This window comes from Protopterus annectens, chromosome 3.part0 (genome assembly GCF_019279795.1).
Source record: "Protopterus annectens isolate FY-2018-M chromosome 3.part0, PAN1.0, whole genome shotgun sequence".
In the NCBI taxonomy this organism is placed as follows: Eukaryota; Metazoa; Chordata; order Ceratodontiformes; family Protopteridae; genus Protopterus; species Protopterus annectens.
The window spans coordinates 1591450941-1591475410 of NC_056731.1; the positions used below are offsets into that span (position 1 = coordinate 1591450941).

Genomic DNA, 24470 nt, shown 5'->3' on the forward strand with positions numbered 1-24470 from the left:
AGACCTAAGAAATTATGCTCCAAAGTTGGCAGCAGTCTTCCGTCTCAAGACTTCTGTTTTAGCCATTATGTTGTAGTTTTTGTTTAATAATTCATTTGGTCATTGTTCTGCTTTTATGTAATCCTGTGATAACCATCTTTAGCACTGAATAGCCCATGCTGTGTCTTGTAAATCATTTTGCATTCTGGTGAAAAATACTATACCTGAGAAAAGTGTGAAATAAAATATGAATTTGTTGTGATAAAACATTTATATTATTAAATATTCAATATTTCAAAAACATTTAATCATGGATATATACAACTAACATAATTTCAGCAATGCTCAAAGCTCAGAGAAAGAGTTCATAAACAAGGGTGCCACGTTTTCATTTTTTTTCCAGGAGAAATACATAAAAATCTCAAACTTGGATTGTTTGAGTATTGCAAAAACGTGATGTTCATGGAACTGGAATTTCTTTGGTCAAAGCACTCACCATAATTTGTTCATAAACCGTACAGCATCTGATAATATTGACATTGCATTGACTAATGAGTGAGGCATCTTTTGATGAAAAGCAAGTTATTATTTCCTATGAGCACTTGCGAGGGAGTGAGTTGTAGATTTTTTAATTAACTTACACATACTTGTAATCTATAGACAGAAGCAGAACAGGCACAACCCTCTCCCTGTCAATTCCTGCTGCCAGCTCAGATAATGTACAGCAACACAGTGAGGATTGCAAAGAATATAGATGGTTATCTAAGACTGGTCTAGATTTGGAAGTGCAGTGTGCTGTAATCTGTGACATGACGCCTGTGGTCAAAAGGATGTTTAGGAAGAGGGAACATTGATGATGTTTACGATTAATATGAGTTCTGCTGTCAGTCTGATATACCACAGCATAGTCATTATTGATGGCAGTGTATAAAGTTCCATGGAACAGGAACTGGAGTAACATAGAGGGGCAGGAAACTATGTAGTGCAATTAGTATTGGACATGTTTTTATATATACTTTTTAAAACTCCTGTAGTGTGCAGTTGTTACTACAGGTAATATGCTAAAGTACAGTAATAATGCCATAGAAATTGAGAAACCTACACTACAAGTCATCAGCTTTGAAACAGTTATTAGGATCATATCTGTAAAGTGTAAAATAAAGCAAGTGACATTTCTGTTATCGCTTACTCTGCTTGAAATATTGTATGAAGAAACTTTTCAGGTGTGTTATTTAAGCTGCAGATTTTGTGATATTTTGTTGGTGATTTTCTATTTTTATAGTATTAACACTTTTACTCTAGGTAATCAAATGAATCACTTAAGAATGCTTCAGGGTATGATCAGTGAAATTTCTGTGTTGCTGGAGTGCGCTGTTGTAATATGGAAGATTTTAGCATATAGATATTTTTCTCTGCGGCTCAAGTTTTGAAAATCTTTATTATATTTCACAAGTGCATGTAGACACCAGCCATGTGCATGGAATAGTTTCTTGAGCTTACCAAGACTGATTATATTCAGTCAACTGCCATAGATTAAACCATTTTTGTGTAAACTCTGATATGTTTTATTAAGCATGTATAACTGTTCTCTTTCAGATTATTTTATATGAGACACCTTTAGAATAAGGAGCTGTCTCACCTGTAAGAAAAAGAGTTCTCTGATTAATCAAACATCAGCCGTGATTTGTGTTGGCTTCAAGGGATTGAATTGTTCATGAATAAAATGCCCTCAGTATGAAATGTACCTTTCTTTTTAAAATGGGCATTTACTATTGTGTGTTACTTTTAATTTCAGGTTAATATCTCTAAGTATAGTTTGGTCATGGAATCAGATATTGGCACATTTGCACCCTTTGGAATACGGTTTACTGGTGGTGATAAAGCCCATGCTGTCATGAAGGCAGTGATGCAGTTGCTGAAGCCAATTAATGTTACATCAGTTGATCCTTATGGTGAAGGAACAGACATCAGTTACTGGCTACAAGCTGGTGTGCCAGGTAAGCTTTGAAAGGAAAAAATTGCCTTAAATGATAACCATTTTACTGAGCAAATAATATGAGCTTTTGTAGAGATTGTTTACTTTACTTACTTGTAGCTCTATCTGTTGCTGTTACATTGTGGCTGTCTGTTTCAGGTTCATGTGGATTCTTGAATGTTTTTGTTTTGTTCTGCTGTCTAATCATGAAGTGCATGAGGATAAGAAGCACATTTTCAGCTGCAACCCATTAGACAAAGGCCGAACACGAGCAACAACTCACCTACATACAAATTACACACATTATAGAGGGCAGTAACTGTTTGTTGTGGAGACCTTTTCATGTCCCAACTCATCAAATTTATTCACCAAGTTTATATTCTTTGTTAGTATGTCATCCTGTCAAAGGGACATTGGATAGCTGTAATAGGTTGCGGTAGTTTTCCCAGCGTAGTTTGTGTATGGATAAGAGGGAGTAATTATTTTTTCCCAGTATTAATTGTTATCCTTTATCTTTGGTTATGCAATGTTAGAGTTAGAACCTGTAAGTAACAAGAGGTTTGGGGGCTACTAGCCTCCCCAACATGGAAAGTCTAAGCTGGCTTGCCATATTGCAGGAAAAAAATGTTTTTGTGTTTTGTATATTTTGGTGGGTTCATAGGCAGTTACTAGCATATGGTCCTGGAGACCACTGAGAAACCTAGTCCCAAAGCACTGCCTGCTTAAGTGAGTTGCTGATGGTCATACAGTTGAAAATTGAAGGCTGATGGAATCAAACCCTGTACCACAGGAAATATTTTTTTAATAGTTCATAACCTTAATCTAACGGCCAGGTGGGTGTAAAGAATCCCATGGCACCTATTGAAAGAGTAGAGAAAGTTACCTGATGGTCTGGTCAGATTTCCCTTGGAAGTAGAAATACTACCTCAGGTCTCCCCGAAAAGAAGCCACTAGCCTAGTGGGACTAAGCCAGTCAAAAAAGGATAGATAGATAGATAGATAGATAGATAGATAGATAGATAGATAGATAGATAGACAGATACATACATACATACATACATACATAAATACATAGATAATAGATAAACAGTATGAACAAAATATTACATGTGACTGAAACATTAGTGTCTGATGCTGTACATTTCATTCTTCCTCACTGATGGGTCTTAGCATCCGATCTCGGATCCAGTTTGGCCACTTCACAAGACTTATGATCCAAGCCTCGAGCTTCTCCCTCTCCCATGATGCCTCACATCTCCTCTAACTCCTCAGATCTCGTTTGCTGTCATCCAGCACACATGTAATTCTGTTGCATCGAGCACAGATAAGTGATTTTTTCCTTTTTTGTCAATCTTTATTCCACTTTATTGAACTTATTGAACTTTGCTAAACTTTTTTCTTAGTTTTTTTCCTATCTTAACTAAACCTCCCCTCCTAAATAGTTAGTTTTTGCATGCATTAGGGTCCCCCCCCCCCCAATGCTCTCTCTTTTATTCTGACCATTGGTCATTCTTTCTCCTTTTTCCCCTTCTCTAAAAAAAAAAAAAACCTTCATTGGTATCTTTACTTTATTTGCTTCTTTTGTTTGGCAGCTTCTCTTTGCTGAGTGTGTGTGTATGTGTGTGTGTTATCCCTATATGTATGTGGTGTGACCGAGAAACCAACAGGGTTCAAAAGATGCACCTCTTGAGAACACAGGATTCTGAATTTGGATGCCCAGAAGAGGTGCATCTGCTGTCTCGGGCCTGGGTACTTACTGTGATATTTGTGTGGTCTTTAATCCATGCGCCCTATCAGACTGAACAAACAAGTTGACTTTGAGAGGTCTTTTACTGGCTTCTGGGGCTCACCCCCCCCCCCCGTAAAACCTACGACTTCCAAGGAGTCGAAGAAGCATATATCTCAGCATCCCCAGGGACTATGTCTTCTGTCCCAGAAAACAGACAAATGTCAGATTCAACTGCTCTGGATCCTGTCGATATCTGTTCTTTATCAGATAAGAGGCTCCTTGGATCTGACAGAACCTGGACCTACCATGAGAGTTTCTCAAATCCGAACCTTATTCGGACCAAAGACTTTGGGTCTGAGCACCCCTTCAGATCCGTCAGACATCATTAGGATCCGAAATTCCCCATTTCCAAGCAAATCCCCCTCAGATCCAAAGCCTTTGAATCAGAGGTCTTAGAGCTGTAGACCAATTTGGAGCAAGTCACCATCCCCGGATCTGACTGTCCAGACCAGTCATTCTCCTGCAAAGTCTACTCATTCCCCAGCCTCCTCTAGATCCTCTCAGCTTTCCTATTCAGATATGGACAAGATGACGTGGAGTTGCATTACAGCGCAGATTCAGTTGAGGATTCTGTCGTCTCCATCCCATATTGGATCCGTGAGACACCCAACTCCTGTAGTACAATTTTCTCTTCTTCTACCTGCCTTTGCTGTAGTATCTCATTGGAGTTACCACCTAACCATACCAAAGGCCTTCTGCAGGTCAAGGAGCTCTGTCTGACATTTCCCTTCCTGCTTATCTTCCTCTCTGTGCATAAATTCCAGCAGGTTTCACCATTTTTTCTTTTTTTTTTTTGCTTCACCAAGCAATTATGTGCTGCTTGTATTATTTCTGACAGTACTTCATCCAGTCTTTTCCTGCCAATACCTTTGCCAAAATCTTGATATGTACATTAATCAACGAGATAGGCCCATACTTTCCACTTCCTCCATTTCTCCTTCCCCTGTAGTGAATAAAATATTATTAAAGTAATCCTAGAGGGTATAGCACTCAGCCTTTTAGTACCCTACTAGTTACAATTTTACATTCAGAGAAGATACCAGCAGCTTTCACAGCTTGGGATGTGTTGAAAAGCCAATTTGCAATCCAGTGGACAATTTACATTAAGTTTGTTTGACTTTTCAGTAATACCAGAATGAGGGTGATGCCAAAAACCTTAGCAGGGTTGAGGAAAATAGCGTGCATTGATTAACCACCATCAACAGCCTCTGTAACTTTTTGAAAGATGCTTAGTAAGTTCAAGAGACAGGACCTACTCTTCACAAAACCACACTGATTGGGGTTAGTATCAGTTAAATTACTTAGGTTTACACAAATGAGTTCTGCTGTGTTGCCCTCCATTGTTTGTAGATAAGCCAGCCTCATGTAGGGGAATCACAGTGGCTGTTCAGTAGGCACAAACCTTGTAGACAGGCTGAAGATGAACATTTTAAGTAGAGGCACAGACAGTGAATAATTGGCATTGATGGGTGTTGTGTTTGGTCCCATGGAAGTATTATTGTTAGTTTTTGACATGGATTCTAAGACTTGTTCCAAAGTTATTTCAGGGGAAAATAAAATTTTCATGGCTATTGGGGGCTGCATCATGGGTTGGTGGAGTAAAGTTAGCCTAAATTTGCTTGATAACTTAGTGTTTGTATCTTCTGGGACTGGAATATGAGATGTTATTATAGATGAGCTTAGCTGGGTGTGCGATATTATTATGGATGAGTTCAGTGCATTGTTGGACATTATTCCTTAATTTAATGACATAAATGAAGACAGTTTGTAGTTTTGTTTGGTATCTGTAGTGACTTTAAGCGTGCACTATGCTTTTCATTTTCTAATAGCGCTTCTAAGTTCATTGCTGACTTGTTTCATTGTGGTTCTGAGATAAGGGAATGGGGATTTATTACAACTTATTATTTTCCTTGTTTTGTTATGCATTTTATTGTATACATTATATGATGTGTTAAGATGTGTTAAGATACTTCTTGTTTTGGAACCTTCCCATGTGGTAGTTGTTTCAGTTGTAAATTTATAGTAGCTACTTTTCATAAGATTAATGGTTCCTTTTTTAGATTTAATGGTAGATACAGCTGTAACGCAGATGGGCATTGTTTATGCTTTAAAATGACCATGCAGCCTTTTTATGTGGGGGAGAGTAAGATAATCCCCGGGATTCATGAAGCTCGGCGCAAGGCCGGCGTAAGGCCTGCGCCGGCGGTGCAGTGAATAGCCGGCGCAGTAGCGCCATATACATATTAATGAGAGTGCACCGGAATCACAGACACGTGCGTAGTGTACGTGAGCGAGCCCAGGTAGGATGCGTCTGGAGGTGTGTCTAAGCCGGCATGAGGTGAGCAACCTAATGTGCTGACAGCCACGGTCCGCCCACAATAGTAATGGCAGCAGCCAGGTCCCGTGCAGAATGAAACGCACGTACAGTATGCAACATAGTACCCGTCCCAAATTAACGGAGAAGCAAATACAAGCCACGAAGGCATAAGTGTACCCGTCCAAGGAGCAAAGGATACGCATAAGACCGCGTTTGTCCCGCAATGCACCGTCAGTGTTTACACTCAGAGAAGGTGTACAGCCGCATGTCAGCGCCGCACCGACATAGGAGCAGCGATTAAGGTCACCACCTGTCCCACTTTGGTTGGGGCAGTCTCTCCATGGCCAGTTGTGTCCCGAAAAAACGTATTAGAAATGGCTGATGTGCTACGATTGTAGGACACAATGATATCCCGTATTTAATGTAATGGTAGCATGAATTGGTTATTTCTGTAACAGAAATACCTAAATGACACAAGAAACAGAATAAGCAAGCAAATTGCCACAACAATAAGCTTATATTTAGGCAAACAAGTGAAGTTCTATGCTATATAGTGACCGTTTGTATGTGTCGGCCTGTAAAGTCAGATGTGAGTCCCGGAAATATCCCAGATCGGAAACTGGAAAGGTGGAAACCCCAGTAGCGACATGGGCATGGTCACCAGGGTTACCTGCTGTCCCAATGTGCCATGGACAGTCCCTGATTGGACAGTTGTGTCCCTGCAACAATCGTAAAATGGAAAATGACCTCCGATCCCTGTCAAGAAAATTCCGCAATATACATGTAATAGTAGCATAAAACATATACATTACTATATGAAACACAGACATGGCATAAGAACATAAATAAGGAACCCAAATGCTTACAGAATAAGCTTATAGTATGGCAAACAAGTGAAGTTCTGTCAACTGCACTAGCCGTGGGTATGTGTAGTCCTGCAAATTCAAGTTTCCACATAACATGCCCCACTATGGGCATTGGAAAAGGTGCCAACCATAATGGTCACAAGCAGTAGTGACAGTACATAGCCGGGTAGCTGTGTTGACATAACAACAGTAAGGAAGCAAGATACCTCAAACACAGGCAAACATGTGCATAGCAACATATCCCACACCCAGCAACGTCTCTGTTGCATACACTGGATGGCGTATGATGAAGTGTAATATCCAGAAGCAGAACCCATGCATTCGGATGTACTACACAATAGCCTCATTGTACATGTCAGTCCCACCCATGTATACCTCTGCACCCAAACCTGCTAGCATCCGTGTGCAGCTATACAACCACACACAATGTGCATACCTGAACTGTGGTAAGATGTTTGTGTTAGGCAATGCCACGCGGGCAAATACGTACCCCACATGTCACCAACCCACCGCAGGTACAGATATGTAAATGGCTGCATGTGAATGTGTCAGCAGAATGTGTACATCCCGCATGTAGTATGTACCCCTCCAAACCATCTAGGTTTGCATACAACACGGTGCACATAACTGTACACATGTGGACAAGTCGGGTCGTTGGACCGCCGCATCGATGATTATCTATGCAGTGAAGTCGATCACATATAGCGGAACAGGTGCCTACCAAACAGGACGTCCTAACAGGGTGCTACAGGCAAAGAAGGGGAAGCTGGGACATCACATGTGGAGAGTAGCGTAGCTGGACGGACAAATACACACGGTCAAGGTAAAGGACGGAACAACATGCATATGGCCGGATGGATGTTGTTCGTAAAATATATAGAAACACATATGAAGTTCCAGTTTAGACTCAAAATACTATATAATGCATTGAATTGTACCGTACAATATGGCAGTAGAACTAAGCCTGCATGTAATTGGTGAAGCTAAGCTGTAGTGTGATGGAATTCTGAACCTGGCAGTAAGCAGTACAGCAGGCTCATGTCTGTCATCATTAATTATTTGCTGGGTTACAGAACAATAAATGTATGTACATGCATAACAGCACTCCTTCCCCAGAGGAGGATGGCCTTGTGAGCTCTATCGAAGATAACAGTACAACTCCTTACCAGAGAGACAAAGCAACGTATTAAGAAATTAACTGTCCACTGTATCGTAACAGTCTAGGGTCCTTGAAACAGCTACAATCACAAAAGGACACTGTAATGTACAAGGTGCCTTGCAAGGCTGTGTTATTCCCATGGGAAAACATTTTAAAAGCACGACCCCAGCACCCACGTATGTATAGACTATTGCGGACCATAGTGATGGAAATGCCCTGTGACCGACCACGTCAGTAAGGTGGGCAAAAGCTGATTGTAAACACTATATAAAGAAACTGCTTACTGTATAGAGTCGGACAAAACTCACATACTTGGACTGTATATTATTTAGCCTGCCTGTGTACACTACTAAAACTTTCCGAACCCGAGCCTCCTGTGTTATCGGCTGTCACTTAGAAAAGCCTACTGATAACTACAATCTGGTTTTAACAACTTATTTCACATTGTGATCCTTGTAATCCGGAATTCCCTTGGTAAGCTACAGGTCAGAGTGCATGGCTGGTTAGACATGTACGCTGGAGAATATGCATAAATGGTTCTTCTTGAATGAAAAGACCTCCGACTGAATTGTTGTGTGCAAAGAGGCTGTTTACTGTCTGATCTGTGGCTGAAAAGCGGGAAACTGGATCCCAAGAAGAAAACGTGCAGCCTTAAACAGGAGGCCCAGGTAAGGAGTGTTTGCCTTTTGTCTCTATTGTAGATCAGGGACCAGACTACATTGTGTTTCTGTTAACAGTAGTGATATCGGTCGAAGACCTACCCACATACTGTTAAATCTGAACATAGGTCAGTGGAACACACAGCAGAGTAAATAGTGATTGTAGACACTACAGTGGATACAGGGAAGGAGACACCACGTGGTATGACAGAAGGGTACGTAGCAGTCGTGTAGAGGATATGTGAGATTATTGAAGAAACAGATCATGTGATCCGCGTTTGACGGGTGACGTGAAGAATATGCAATCGCAGAGAGCACATAATGTGAGTTACGCAGCAAAATGGGGTAATAAATATGACATTGATGGTATATTACGCAAAATATCGTTACTGAAACATTGTAATCCCTGAAAATTTGATGCACATGTTCCAGGGTAAACACCTGTTCCACCCTGAGAGGGATAGTCCCTCTTTGGCCAGCCGTGTCCTGTAAACAAACCGAACAAATGGCAAATGTCCTGATATCTCAGGACAAACATTTCCCAGATATATATCAAAATGGTAGCATAAAACAGTAAATTTGTATGTGGAACAGCAAAATATAATAATAAACAGAATAAGCAACTGAAATGCTACAACAATTGGTCGCTCTCCTGGCAAAACGTGAATTCCTGTCCTATGTACTGGCCGTGGGTATGCATTTTCCAGGCAAATTACACGTTCTGAACACTAATGTCCCACATTGTGCATTTGAAAAGGTGGCAGCCCTAAGATGTGCAGGCGACAAAACAGCGACAATTGGGTATCCGTCATGCACATCGGTGGACTGAGGTAGTGTACCGAAGGGAACAGAACACTACAAATGGCTAAGCATCATAGGTACACAGAGAAGATCATAATACAGTAGTACCGATAGCCCCCACAACCCCTACCACCCTCGATACCACATCCAGGATATTAAGCGGGAGGGCAGGCTAGTCCCCACATGTTATCCTGTGGCAACAGAGGTAGCACAACGAACAAATGTAACAGAAGCTATTGAAACCACATCCCGAACACGTAACATACCTAGGGACACCCGAGTAAGAACACAGTACTAAAACAGAGTGAGGATATCTGTCAATTAATTGAAGTACCGAACCCTCATGCAGGACAGGAAGGCCAGGACCCAACCCCGTAGCGTATAGACCGTGGACACCAGAAGATATCTGTAAAGTCATAGAGGGAATTCCCCATCCACAAAGTAATCGCTATTCACCATGCAATACCCCTGTATCTCCTGATCAGAAACCAAAAGGGGAATGGCGGATGGTACAGTATGTACAAGCTGTAAATCATGTAAGAATACTTAGGGTAGCGTTGGTGCCAGACCCACACACTATATTCAATGCTATGAACATGCCACAGAAGTATCTTACCATGGTACATATAAGCTATGCTTCCTTTGCAATACCTATACATGCAGATAGTCCGTATTGCTTTGCATTTACATTCAGGGTAACAGATACAGCCATACCCGGCTATCGCGGGGATACTGTGAAAGTACAACGATATTCTCACAGGGGATGGCTAGCTACATTCCGGTGTTAACTCCACCCGGGGTCAGTCAAGTTCTACTTTATTTGGATGATATTCTGCTTGCGGCCCCTACCCAGCAGCAATGTATGGAAGATACAATAGCATTATTGAGATAATCAGCAGAACAGGGACATAAAGTAAGCAAGCATAAATTGCAACTACAGAGAATACAGGTCAATTACCTGGCATATCTGGTATCCAAGTAGGGTAGAACATCACATGACGATAGGAAGGTAGCAATATAATAAGCACCCAAGCCAACTAACAAGAAGGGAATGATGTCCTGTCTGGGCCGACTAACACTTGTCAAATCTGGATACCAAACAATGCTGTGGAATCCGCTGTATTGTTTGCCTTAACCTTTAATACACCTATGGCAGCACAACACATAGTACACTGGATTACAGTAGCAGAAACAGCGTTCTGCAGACTAGAACGATTGATAGCCTCAACAGCTGTAGTAGGTCTCGTGAATAATCATAACACATGTTGTCAGACCGTAGATTGTAAGCGGAGATATATGACGTCAGTCTTGATGCAACAGCAGGGAAGTAAGCAACGCTACATAGCTGACTACTCATTGTAGTTGGACACTGTGGCATGGTCAGTGCCACATTGTGTACAGGCAGTTGTTGTAGCACCCATGGCAGTACAGGCCCCGGCCGTAATGTTACTAGACCACCCTCTCACTGTGAGAATGTCTCATGCAGTTGCGATCAGTCTGCTGCAAGAGAAGATAGCATTCCTGACCCGTGCTAGACATTTGTCATGTTTGACCATACCACTGAGTCAACCTCATATGGTGATTGAACGTTGTACAACATGAAACCTATCAACGTCACGTCCGACACCTGTGTATGGCACACCACACAGTTGCCTATACGAAATGGATTAAATAACTACACACAGACATGATATCACTGATATACCCTTAGATGATGCAGAGGTGACAGTTAATGTGTACGGATCATGTAGACAGAGTCCTACAGGAACGAATCAAGTAGTTTATGCAGTAGTTATTGATAACGACATTGTAGACGGCCAAACCCTGCAGCATAACGTGTCTGCTCAAGCAGCAGAATAGATAGCTTTAACACGTGCTTGTACTGTAGCGGAAAACTGATGTGTGGACATATGTCCCGATAGTCAGTCTGTTGTCTGTGCAGTGCATGTTTATGAGCAGCAGTGGAAGAATACGGGAAAGATAACATCCACCGGTAAAGCGATCAATGATGCGCATCCGAACTTGAATGCATTAGACTACATGCAGTTACCCACTGAAGTAGGTAATTGTAAATGTGCAGGGCATAGAAAGCAACAGGATAACAGTAGGAAAGGTGAGGCATGAGCTCATGCACCTGCAAAACAAGCAGCGTCACAGTTGGAAAGTGTTTGTGTGAATGAGGAATGACAAACCTCAGACAGTTTAGATGTAGAAACTGTACAAACAATGCAAACAGCAACTACGAAAGCAGAAAAGCCGACGTGGTTATGACGAGGAGCAATCCTTGAACACGGACTGCACATATCCACAGTGAGAAAGCCAATATTAACGTCTAATGTATTCAGATATGTGGCTTTGTGGAGCCATGGGTAGAGACATGTCTCAACAGGGGGGATGGTACATTTGGTTAACAGAATACCCCTAACATACGGAATTACAAACCACATACAAACCTCATGAGCAGCGTGTCACGTTTGCAGTAGATATCATGCACAGGGAGTATTTAAACCGAAGGGAGTGAGTTTACCTACACCACCATAACCGTTCCGTACTATTTGTATGGAGTTCATACATCTGCATAAATGTGAAGGGAACAAATACTGTTTAGCGATTACACATATATATAATCAAAATGGGTAGAAGCATTCCCAACCATTAATCTGGATGCAGCAGCAGTGGCAAAGGTGCCAGTAAAATAAAGTATCCCTAGATCTGGCATGCTGTAAAGAAGCTACAGTGACAATAGAACACATGTAGTGAACCAGACAATCACGCTACCTGGGGGATTACTTCATATTACCATGAATGTCAATTGCATGTACAACCCACACTCAGCACGACTGCTGGCGCCGTAGAATGGGATCCCGAGAAATAAGTAGAGGAGGTTGGTGGGTGACATCCAGACGAGTTACATGAGCTGTCTACCTCTAGCATTGCTGAGCATGACAACAGTTCCAAATGTAAAGTGCTGCACCCACTTCGAAGTAGTATGTGGAATGGCATATCATGTGCCAGAGTGGAAAGCTGTCATGCCTGCAGAGCCGGAGGTCGATGACTCAGTAGTAGGTGACATGAGAGGATTGTTAACTAGTAACACTGTTCTTCAGTTAAAGTCTGTTACAGATAAGAGCAAACGAAGACGGAAGTATAGCTGACACCAGTATCCTGTGTGTATGTCACTGTTATCCAAAGAACATTATTGCCAAGTGGACATTGCAAATGTCTGTACCGGGTACTGTTGGCAACGCCTACCGCAGTAAAGTTTGCAGAGAGGTCGTCCTGGGTCCACCTCACATTTCTCAAACCGGTAAAGGATGTCAAGTCTGATTGACATCTTGTAGCTGATATACCAAAGAGCCCGCATCACCCGGCCAAGACTGTATAACAATACAAAGCAACCCCAAAGACATTTATGTTTGCTGTCCTAATGATTATACACCTATTAACCATGTTTGTGTTTACGTTACAATTTCTGGGACCTTACCTGCATATAACTACACGGATACAAATACTGATACGTGATGAACTGGCCACAGAGTGTCTTCCACACTTCAACAGATACCTAGGCATGACGCGTGTGCATATAGAGACTAGGAACACATTAAATTGCTGTGTTTGTACTGCCATACCTACATCATATGGAGGACTTCCGATGCATGTTGTCCCCTTGGGGATAGATTGAGACTTGTGAATATCTACACTTTGATACAGGTTCTGTGAGATCACAGGACAACGTGGCAATGTACTTACCTGTTACACAAAAAGGAATTGTATGTTATCATAAACATGATACAGTTTCAGTTGGTGGGAGTATTTGTAACATAACTGTGTCTTACGAATGTCATATAACAGCCAAAGATCACAGTACTACTTGTAGCACCATTCCTAATTTGTATTGAAACATCATGAGAACAATGTTGAAGGATGTGCAGAAACATCCTGAATTGTATAAACAGTCCTCTGTTAGAGACAGGAATATGTTACATGCAGAGGTAACCCGCATCAGTATTAAAGTAGAATATTGTTATGTTGTTTGTGGGAAATAAGCATATCAATGGTTACCTGGGAATTGGTCCGGCAGTTGTTATTTGGGTTATCTGGCTCCAGTCACATGACATACTGTACAATTGCCTGTGGGTGTGAAACGAACTATAACACATATAGCTCGAAGAACTGGGAACACAGTCGAGAAACCTACTAATCCAGTGGGTGAAATGGAAGCTGTTCTGACATGTCAGTCTTCTGCAAGAGATAAAGGAATATCGATTCATATGGACTTGAGTGACAGCGTCACAACCTGGGCTGGAACACTCCCAGCTTCTGGAGTAGTGAAATCAATCAGGAACAGAGGAAGTTATCAAAACCTGTCGGAGGAAGGATGAATGTGACTTCCCGCTCCTGAACATGTGACTGATGAACTGGATGCAATGAGAACTGTTGTGTCACAAAATGTAATAGCACGACTGCACCGTGGCGCTGAGAATTGGTCTTGGCGCTTACTGAAGAAGATCGCTGTGTCCAACTACCACATGAAGAGACCAAAAGCAACGCCCACCTACAGGTAATATAGCAGGTGTCATCCATGGCGGAACCAGGCCCAAACCCACTGACGAACCATTTCCACAAACCATTGGGTGGATGGGGTCAGTCATACTGAATATCATGATTGCCATTTGTGTTGTTCTGCTCATATTGGGAGCATGTGTCTAGTGCAGGATACTGTGCATGTAAGTATTAGTCAGGGACTCTGGCGACATACCTGTACCCGAGACTATGTATCAAGACCTGTAGTGGTATTTGTCAATAGAAAATGCAATCCTACTTGCAATGTACATCAAATTACTTGCCTAGTTAAACGTTCCACAGAGGAAGAGGCTAGGGAATGAAATAATGTTGTATATGTTTCTGGATAGAGTAGAAGCAATCAAAGGAGGGAGAATGTTAGCAAAATACATATTTAAACATAGATATGACGTGCAACTTTAGAAGCAAATAGTGTATAATGCATATTATTCTACCTGACAATATAGCAGTACAGCTTCTCATGCATGTAATTGCTTGTAGTGTAGCTGCAGTGTGATTGAACCCTAACCCTAGCAGTAACCAGTGCAGCAGGTGTATGTCAGTCAGCATTACTCATCTGCTCGGTTACAGAATAATACATGTATGTACAGGTATATCTGTCATCCTTCCACTGAGGAGGATAGGCTTGTGAGCTCTAACACAGAGTACAGCTGCTCAGCAGAGAGACACAGGAACCTAGTAGGACACGGAGTGAGGACTGGATATGAACAGTGTTGGAACCGTGACAGAGCAGAATTTACCGAAGTACAGTCTAAGTGAATATGTGGCTTGCAAGGTTGGGCTATCCTCATGGGAAAACATGTAATAAGCATTACCTGAGCACTGTTGTAGGAATACAATGTTCTGTACTCTAGCAATGTAAATGCCTTGTGACTGACCACATCATTAATGTGTGCAAAAGATGATAGTATACAGAATGCTCATACAGATGTAACATGTATAGAGTTGAACAAATGTCTAAACTTTTACTGCATACTCCTTTGCCTCCTGCTGCACAGTAGTAAAATGTTATTAATCCCAGCTTCCTGTGTTAATGAGTGTCATTTTGAAAATACGAATGAGTGTTACAGTTTGATTTAAAAGACTTAATTGACAGATGTTTACGTTCTAGCATGGGAATAGGTCAAGCCAAACATCACAATGTCCATGTGTACCACATACACACAGCCAGTAACACGCAGTAGTAGTGCATGAAGGCATACACGACTGTGGGAATAGTACAGGACATATGGCACGTGCCAAGTGCAGATGCATGACACAAACCCCAGGATGGGTGTCCCTGCAAAGAGGAACATGTGCCAACTACACCTCCCACAGATGTACCGGCAATAAAAACACATGGCAAACACACAGACACACTACTGTCCAACACATGACTGCAACGGAGCCTGGTCAAACACCAACATGAAGCATGCACAAACAGGGACTTGAGTAATGTTTGCCTTAACACCCCCCCATAGGCCAAAGAAGAATAGAATGGACATATGCATGTAATGCTGTGAAGGATGTGTGGTAGTCCTCAGTATCACAGTGTTAGGGACACAGATACACTGCCATCAACCGTGACGTATGTGCAACGTACACAGCATACCTGCATGTAATACAGAGGACAATCATGTGCCACAGAAATATACAGTGGCGAAGAGTATAGTGGATAGACAATTGTACATGTGACAAACTATGAATATAGGTTCACACGTCCATAGGTACAGGGTAGGCCATCGTCCCAGGCCCAGCCATAATACTACACCATAGTTAGGATGACTTTGCCAACCTTCTGTGCTTCAGATGAAATACCCATGATATTGCTGTATCTCCGTCAAGCACTGATAATGATGTAATCCCTGGCCTATACCTGCAATTCTCCATCCAATGGACAACATAGCTGCGAACAAGGCTAGGAAGGATGTCTGTCTCACATGTACTGTGATGTAGATCCACAGCATAATGAGTGTCTGGGTGATATATGTGTCACTCAAACACATCCCATTAATGACCGTGACAAGGTAAATGTCACCTGCCCTAGTGGTTCTGAGGGATGCGGATACAGTAGGTGAAGCATACACATGACATATGGGTTGACATGGCCTCGTATGTCAGGCACAGGTCAACACTAAACAGCAGGTATGTGACGTGATGTGGCAGGGGTCCTACATGTGGGGCAGCATTACACAAAATGGTGTCATCCTGCATCTGTACAACAATCAACCTATGTGGGCTTCCCAGCTGCTGTAGGTGTATGGTCAGATACAGTCTGAATGGGGCAATGTAGTAGATCATAGGTGTAACACGTAATGGGTACAAGGAGACAATGACCTAGCCTGATGTAGATGTGAATCCTTGCACCAACAGGTGGGCAATGTAGAAGACCCACACAACCACGATAGCAACGTGTGTGTGGAATGAATGGTGACCGTCAAACACTGTCCCCTGATCCCTGGTAATCACCCCTGTGCTGAGTGGACAGCCACCTATATGCTGGACAGGGGTGACCTAGTAGTTCTCCACAGGTATGATGTTGCATTACGTCGCATTTAGCTGTGGGACATGTCCCTGACAGCAGATATGCATACCTGGGAGGCCCCTTCGAAGGATATCTGTGTCAGATGTCTGTCCCACTATGGCACCTGTTTTGCAGTCATCTACAAACACTGTTGCCCATAGCACCCCTGTGTGTGGCCTGTACCATGAAAATGTAGGTGTATGACAGGAGTGCAGACATGGAAGGGCCCCATGGGACACCACTTGTGACAGGCAGTAGGTCTGACATGCTGCCAGCAACTATGACCGTGTGGGTTGTGTCACATAGACAGTTTACAACACATTCTGTGATGTGCGTGTTCACATCCCAGCCAATGGGTTTATCAACGATACCTGAGGGGGGTAATGTGATGAAGGGCTTTGCCAGGTCGAGGTAGGCTGTATGGACTGCAACACCCCCATCAGTGGCCTCGGCGACTGTCCCGAAAATGTCAACCATGCTTTAAAGGCATGAACCGCTCCTGAACAAGACAAACCGTGTGTGAGGCAAAGTATGTATGTCCCCTATGCAGTCATGTACGAGCCGCAGTATGATCCCTCCCCATGTCTTTGCAGATAGGTCTCCTCAGGGTAATGGGACAGTAATAACCAGCCTCAGTGGAGGTATTGGCCTTGTGACGTGGGACTACAGTTGCCATGTGACACAACCTGGGTACCCTACCTGAGGTGAGGCTACAAAGAAATAGCTGTCCTAACTGTGGGTCCAATTCATAAATGAGATAGTGGAGTACACAGCGGGTCACCAGCTGGTCTCATGGATGCTATGTCCACTACCCTGGAGAGAGCATGTCCCACCTGTGTGTCACAGAACATTTGGTGACCACAAACCACTGGTACACACATCTCCTCATGTGTGGGCGAGGGTGTGGAGATGTCCTCACTGGACTTGTCAGCCTGTATGTTGGCAATGTCTGTATGTTGAGTAAACCCCACCTCTATGTGAACCCAGTCAGAGCATATGTGGGAGTGAGCTCCCAGGTGTCGAGCATAGCAACTGAAGGTGGTATGATTGTTAGCCAGGTCCATGTAGGTATATCTGTGGAATGTGCCCTGGACAATTTCATGACAGTGTGTAACTCTACACATATGATGACCAAGGGTGTCATACCTCACAAGGTGTCTGCTCCACCTTGTAGTAGCCACCTCCTCGTGTTGTACATTCTGTGTATGGCTGGGGTACACCACACTGGATGCTTGGCATTGGTACAGTGAACCACAGTTGGGTAAGTGAATGACTGGCTCATGCAGTCCTGTAGGTACTGGTAGATGGCAAATGTGATTGATGCAGTGGCTGCCGTTCTGTCGACCACTGGCTCAGGGTCCTTAAAGGAGACCACAGTAGTGCGCAGAATTGTGTAGTCTGCCTCTGAGCAAGCAATGTGTATGGTAACTGGCAACACTCACAGCAACGGATGCCAAAAGCAGAAGCCAATGTCCAAATAACATAGATCAACTTCTGCATGACAATATGTCTTATCATACATGTATTGACACGTGTCTGCTAATTACAATTGGAAATGGCCGGTAAGACTGGCCTAAAGTTCCCGTGATGTACACAGTCTGGGGTGTTGTTCCGATAATAAAGTGGCAATACCTCCCAATCGTGACCTCTGGGTATGGTATGAAAGTGGTTGTTAACCTGCAACATTGGATGTATAGCATTGGTTTCTGGTGTCGGAAGACATGGTTCCTGTAGCACAACACAGTATGGGTAGTCAAGCACACATCCGCGATTGCTGAACACACAGCATCAGTGAAACCCACTGCTCACAAGGACACAGTCCGACAAGCTCTACACTTTAAATATGCACAGTGGTGTCCATTGTCGGACCCAAAATTGACATCACACCAGATTCACGTCTTCTTTCAATACGCACCTGAACTCATTGTCGTCACAGGTACACATATGCACTGCAAGCGTGTTTAATGTTGATGATAGCTGTCCATGTAATGCAGCACAGATGCACAGAAATACCCAGGGTACTGGGTCCATAGAACTGCGTACACATCACAGTCCCGCACACATGAAGGATGTGTAATGGGTACTGTCGATTGTTGCAGTCAAGGGATTCTGGGTATGTAGACTCTGGGCCGGTGTTGCTCGCAGCCAATCCTTTGTCCCGCCCGTGGGAGGGATGTGTGTGTAGCACCTGCCATACTATCCGCTAATGATGCAAACCATCCACTGGAGAATGCTAAATGCAGGTGTGAAATGTGTACAGCCCTATACTAGTGTCCAGTAGGCAATTGTCATGGATGGACAACCGTATGCCCAAGATGCCACCCACAACCGCAAACCCGGGTAAATTACACAGCCGCGGTAAGGCATAAGACAGGAAATACACATAGGGACTGCAGTTGACATTCCACATACAATGTCGGACCGCTGTGCCAACACCGGCGTACACAGCACTCAATCTGCCAGCAACAGACTGAGGAGCACCCGCTACCATACAGCGGAACAGATGTGCGACCTGTGGAACACATACTAATGGCACACACACAACGTCACGTAGGATATGTAAACTATGGCATTCCCACCTATGAAGACAACATGGTTAAATGAATACATAGGTAATCAACATGTTCCGGTGGTGTTATATTGGAAATACAGTGACAGATATGTCACATTGGGATGTCTGCGGTTTATATGAAGCAGTTGCTAACCAGCATCTTTGGATGTATGTCATTTGTCCACAGTACTAGATCACCTGGTTATGTAGCACCATGTGGAATGGGTAGTCTAACAGACATCCGCGATTGCTGAACACACAGTATCAGTGAAACCCACTGCTCACAAGGACATAGTCCGACAAGCTCTAAACTTTACATATGCACAGTGGTGTCCATTGTAGGACCCAAAAATTTGTCTAAAGACAGGAATGCCGCCTTCTTTCATCACCTAACTGAACTCATTGTCGACACAGGTACACATATGCACCGCAAGCGTGTTTAATGTTGCTGATAGCTGTCCATGTAATGCAGCACAGATGCACAGAAATACCCAGGGTACCGGGTCCATAGAACTGCGTCCACATCATAGTCCCGCACACATGACGGATGTGTAATGGGTACTGTCAATTGTTGCAGTCAAGGGATTCTGGGTATGTAGACTCTGTGCTCGGTGTTGTTTCGCAGGCAATCCTTTCTCCCCCCCTGTGGGAGGCATGTGTGCGTAGCACCTGCCTTACTCGCCGCTAATAATGCAAACCATACTCCGGAGAATGCTAAATGTAGGTGTGGAATGTGTACAGCCCTATACTAGTGTCCAGTAGGCAATTGTCATGGATGGACACCCGTATGGCCAGGATGGCACCCACAACTGCAAACCCGGGTAAATGACATAGCCGCGGTAAGGCATAACACATGAAATACACATAGGGACTACAGTTGACATTCCACATACAAAGCCGGACCGTCGTGCCAACACCGGCGTACACAGCACTCAATCTGCCAGCAACAGACTGAGGAGCACCCGCTACCGTACAGCGGAACAGATGTGCGACCTGTGGAACACATACTAATGGCACACACACAACGTCAAGTAGGATATGTAAACTATGGCATTCCCACCTATGAAGACAACACGGTTAAATGAATACATAGGTAATCAACATGTTCCGGTGGTGTTATATTGGAAATACAGTGACGGATATGTCCCATTGGGATGTCTGCGGTTTATATGGAGCAGTTGCTAACCAGCATCTTTGGATGTATGTCATTTGTCCACAGTACTAAATCACCTGGTTATGTAGCACCATGTGGAATGGGTGGTCAAACAGACATCCGCGATTGCTGAACACACAGTATCAGTGAAACCCAGTGCTCACAAGGACACAGTCCGACAAGCTCTACACTTTACATATGCACAGTGGTGTCCATTGTAGGACCCAAAAATTTGTCTAAAGACAGGAATGCCGCCTTATTTAATCACCTAACTGAACTCATTGTCGTCACAGGTACACATATGCACTGCAAGCGTGTTTAATGTTGCTGATAGCTGTCCATGTAATGCAGCACAGATGCACAGAAATACCCAGGGTACCGGGTCCATAGAACTGCGTCCACATCACAGTCCCGCACACATGACGGATGTGTAATGGGTACTGTCAATTGTTGCAGTCAAGGGATTCTGGGTATGTAGACTCTGTGCTCGGTGTTGTTTCGCAGGCAATCCTTTCTCCCGCCCCGTGGGAGGGATGTGTGCGTAGCACCTGCCTTACTCTCCGCTAATAATGCAAACCATACACCGGAGAATGCTAAATGTAGGTGTGGAATGTGTACAGCCCTATACTAGTGTCCAGTAGGCAATTGTCATGGATGGACACCCGTATGGCCAGGATGGCACCCACAACTGCAAACCCGGGTAAATGACATAGCCGCGGTAAGGCATAACACAGGAAATACACATAGGGACTACAGTTGACATTCCACATACAAAGCCGGACCGTCGTGCCAACACCGGCGTACACAGCACTCAATCTGCCAGCAACAGAATGAGGAGCACCCGCTACCGTACAGCGGAACAGATGTGCGACCTGTGGAACACATACTAATGGCACACACACAACGTCACGTAGGATATGTAAACTATGGCATTCCCACCTATGAAGACAACATGGTTAAATGAATACATAGGTAATCAACATGTTCCGGTGGTGTTATATTGGAAATACAGTGACGGATATGTCCCATTGGGATGTCTGAGGTTTATATGAAGCAGTTGCTAACCAGCATCTTTGGATGTATGTCATTTGTTCACAGTACTAAATCACCTGGTTATGTAGCACCATGTGGAATGGGTAGTCAAACAGACATCCGCGATTGGGGAACATACACCAGCAGTGAAAAGCACTGGGTAGGTGGACACAGTCCAGCAACATCTAACTTGACATATGCACATCGGTGTCCATTGTAGGACCCAAAAATTCTGTTCAGAGAATGCCTGCTAGCTTCCTGCATTACTCACGTGATCTCATTGTCGCCACCACGTCACAGGTACACATATGCACGCAAGCGTGTTCAATGTTGATGATAGCTGTCCATGAAATGCAGCACACATGCACAGAAATACCCAGGGTATCGGGTCCATTCAGCTGCGTCCACATCACAGTCCCGCACACATGAAGGATGTGTAATGGGTACTGTCCACTGTTGCAGTCAAGGGAGTCTGGGTATGTAGAATCTGGCCTCGGTGTTGTTTCGCAGGCAATCCTTTGTCCCGCCCCGTGGGAGGGGCGTGTCGTAGCACATGCGTCACTCTCGCTAATAATGCAAACCATCTACCGGAGAATGCAAAATGCAGGTGTGAAATGTGTACAGCCCTATACCAGTGTACAGTAGGCAATTCACATGGATGTACAAGCGTATGACTAAGATGGCACCCATAACTGCAAACCCGGTGGAATTACACTGCCGTAGTAAGGCATTACACAAGTAATACACATAGGGACTACAGTTGACATTCCCCATACAACAAACACAGACAACCAGCCGATGAAGTCCAAAGCAAAGACGAGGTACTGTAGGGACCGTCAGTGACCACTCAGAGCACACCAAGAATTAAAGGCAGTCACCATAGTCTATTGGAGCCCACTTCATCTGCTTCATAAGCAGACTTATTCAGAATACATACAATGCAGTCCAACCTACTACATTTAAAAGCATTAATTGGTCAGCACATTAGATGTGCTAGGTACTAATTACATGCCTTAAAGGCAGACAAGCAAACAAACCTTACTTGGGTTACAGATCCCACACAGTGAGGACATCAGACATTGCTTCGAAAGGTACAGTCTTCATCGGAAAATAGAAATATATGTACATATATGAAAGATGAACCAACATAAAATGTTTTCCAAATGTCTGACTGTGTAAGATACATATATATGTCCTACGGATTGTGCCAATATATTAACAGAACTGCAGACACCTAGTAATATAAATGAACCATAATATATACACATAAACCGTATGATTATGACTAATGTAAAATAGACCAACGAAATGTAAAGATTCACAATGTGCTAATGTAAATATTCATTTAGAAGGTTACTTAAATAAATCAATTCAGACATCCATGTCTAAATACTAACACAAGGCCAGCAAGGTGCTTGCCCTCACATGTACTGGGATGTTGTTCCACAGCATAGTGAGTGTCTGGGTGATGAATGTCCCAACAACACGTTCGATTAATGACAGTGTCAAGGTGTACGTCAGCTGCCCTTGTGGTTCTGAGGGATCTAACTTATTTACGTGAAGCATAGTCATCAGATCTGGGTTCGACATAGCCTTGTATGCCAGGCACGGGTCACCTCTGGGCAAGTGGTATGCAACTGTATACAGCTGGAATTCTTTCAGTCGGTCAGTATAACACATATACCTGAGACCCTGCATCTGTTTGTCGATGAACTGTTGGTGCCTTTCCAGCTGCTGCAGGTGTTGGGTCAGATACATTCTGAACGGGGCATTGTACCCAATCATAGGTCTAATGAGTGATGAGTACAAGGGGACAATGACCTCCCCTGATCTAGATGTGAATCCCTTCATGATGATGTGGGCAATGTGGAAGGTCTACCTAACTATGTTAGCAACATGTGTGTCTAACAAACGGTTAACAACAACACGTGTCCCCAGATCACTGGTAACCCCCTCTGTGCTCAGTGGATTGCCACCTATATGGTAGCTCAGGGTAACCTTGTTCTTCCCGAAGGGTATGCCTATGCATTTCCTGGCATTTAGCTGTAGGACATGTCTCTGGTACCACTTATCCACATCTGTGAGGCACTCCTGAAGGATATCTGTGTCAGATGTGTGTCTGACTTTGGCACCGGTTTGCAGTCATCTGCAAACATTGTCACCTATAACCCCCCTGTGTATGCGTGTACATTGGAAACGTAGATGCTGGAAATAGTGGACCCAGGACTGAGCCCCATGGGACACCACCTGTGACTGACTGTGAGTATGACATGGCGCCAGCAACTATGGCCATGTGTGTTCTGTGACTTAGCCAGTTTGCAACCCATATGGCGATGTATGGATTTACATTCAAGATGACGGGTTTATCAATTATACCCGAGGGGGGTATTGTGTCGAAGGCCTCTGCCGGGTTGAGGTAGGCTGTATGGACTGCTTTACCCTCATCAATGGCCTTGGTGACTGATTCTACAAAGTGAAACACGTGTAAAAGACATGATCTGACTCTGACCAAGCTAAACTGGGTTGTATCCAAAGTATGCGAGTCCCCTATGTCTTTATCTATGTGTTCCATTATGATCCATCTCCATGGCTTTGCAGATAAGGCTTGTCAAACTAATGGTATGGTAATAACCAGGGTCAGTGGAGGCACCATCTATGTGGAGTGTGACTACAGCGCCCTGTGCTACTACTGGCACGTATCCTGAGGTGAGGCTAAGATTAAACAGCTGTCCTAAGTGTGGGTTTAATTCCCCATAGAGTTCCTGGAGTACACAGCTGGGACACCATCTGGACCCATGGATGCTGTGTTGACTGCCTTGGGGCTGGATGTGGGTAATGCTGGACATACCCACGGCAGGCGTGGCGCGTTCGAGTCCGATGCCCAAGGGACCACACACATAGCCGGCCTTAGGCATAGGCCAAGTAGGTAGCCGTCTAGGGTGTTGCTCTACTCGGGCACCTTTCCAGAGTCTATTTGGTGTAGGTAGACCAGGAGGGGTAGCGGGTGATGTACGGGTGGCAATTTGTTCCTAGGTCACCACTTAACCTAAGGTCACTCTTCCGGTGGGTAATACAGCAGTACCCACACCCAGGCAGCGGGGC

General features: G+C 43.8%; 1 protein-coding gene across 3 annotated transcripts in view; it reads left to right on the forward strand.

The window, feature by feature from the left end:
• The window catches only part of CPQ (carboxypeptidase Q), a 3127273-nt gene that overhangs the window by 2534165 nt on the left and 568638 nt on the right, over nucleotides 1–24470 (forward strand). For all 3 annotated transcript variants that reach the window (XM_044065629.1, XM_044065627.1, XM_044065628.1), the window contains one exon: nucleotides 1775–1976. In XM_044065629.1, the coding sequence (XP_043921564.1) occupies nucleotides 1775–1976 (202 nt within the window). The remainder of the gene's footprint in view (nucleotides 1–1774; nucleotides 1977–24470) is intronic.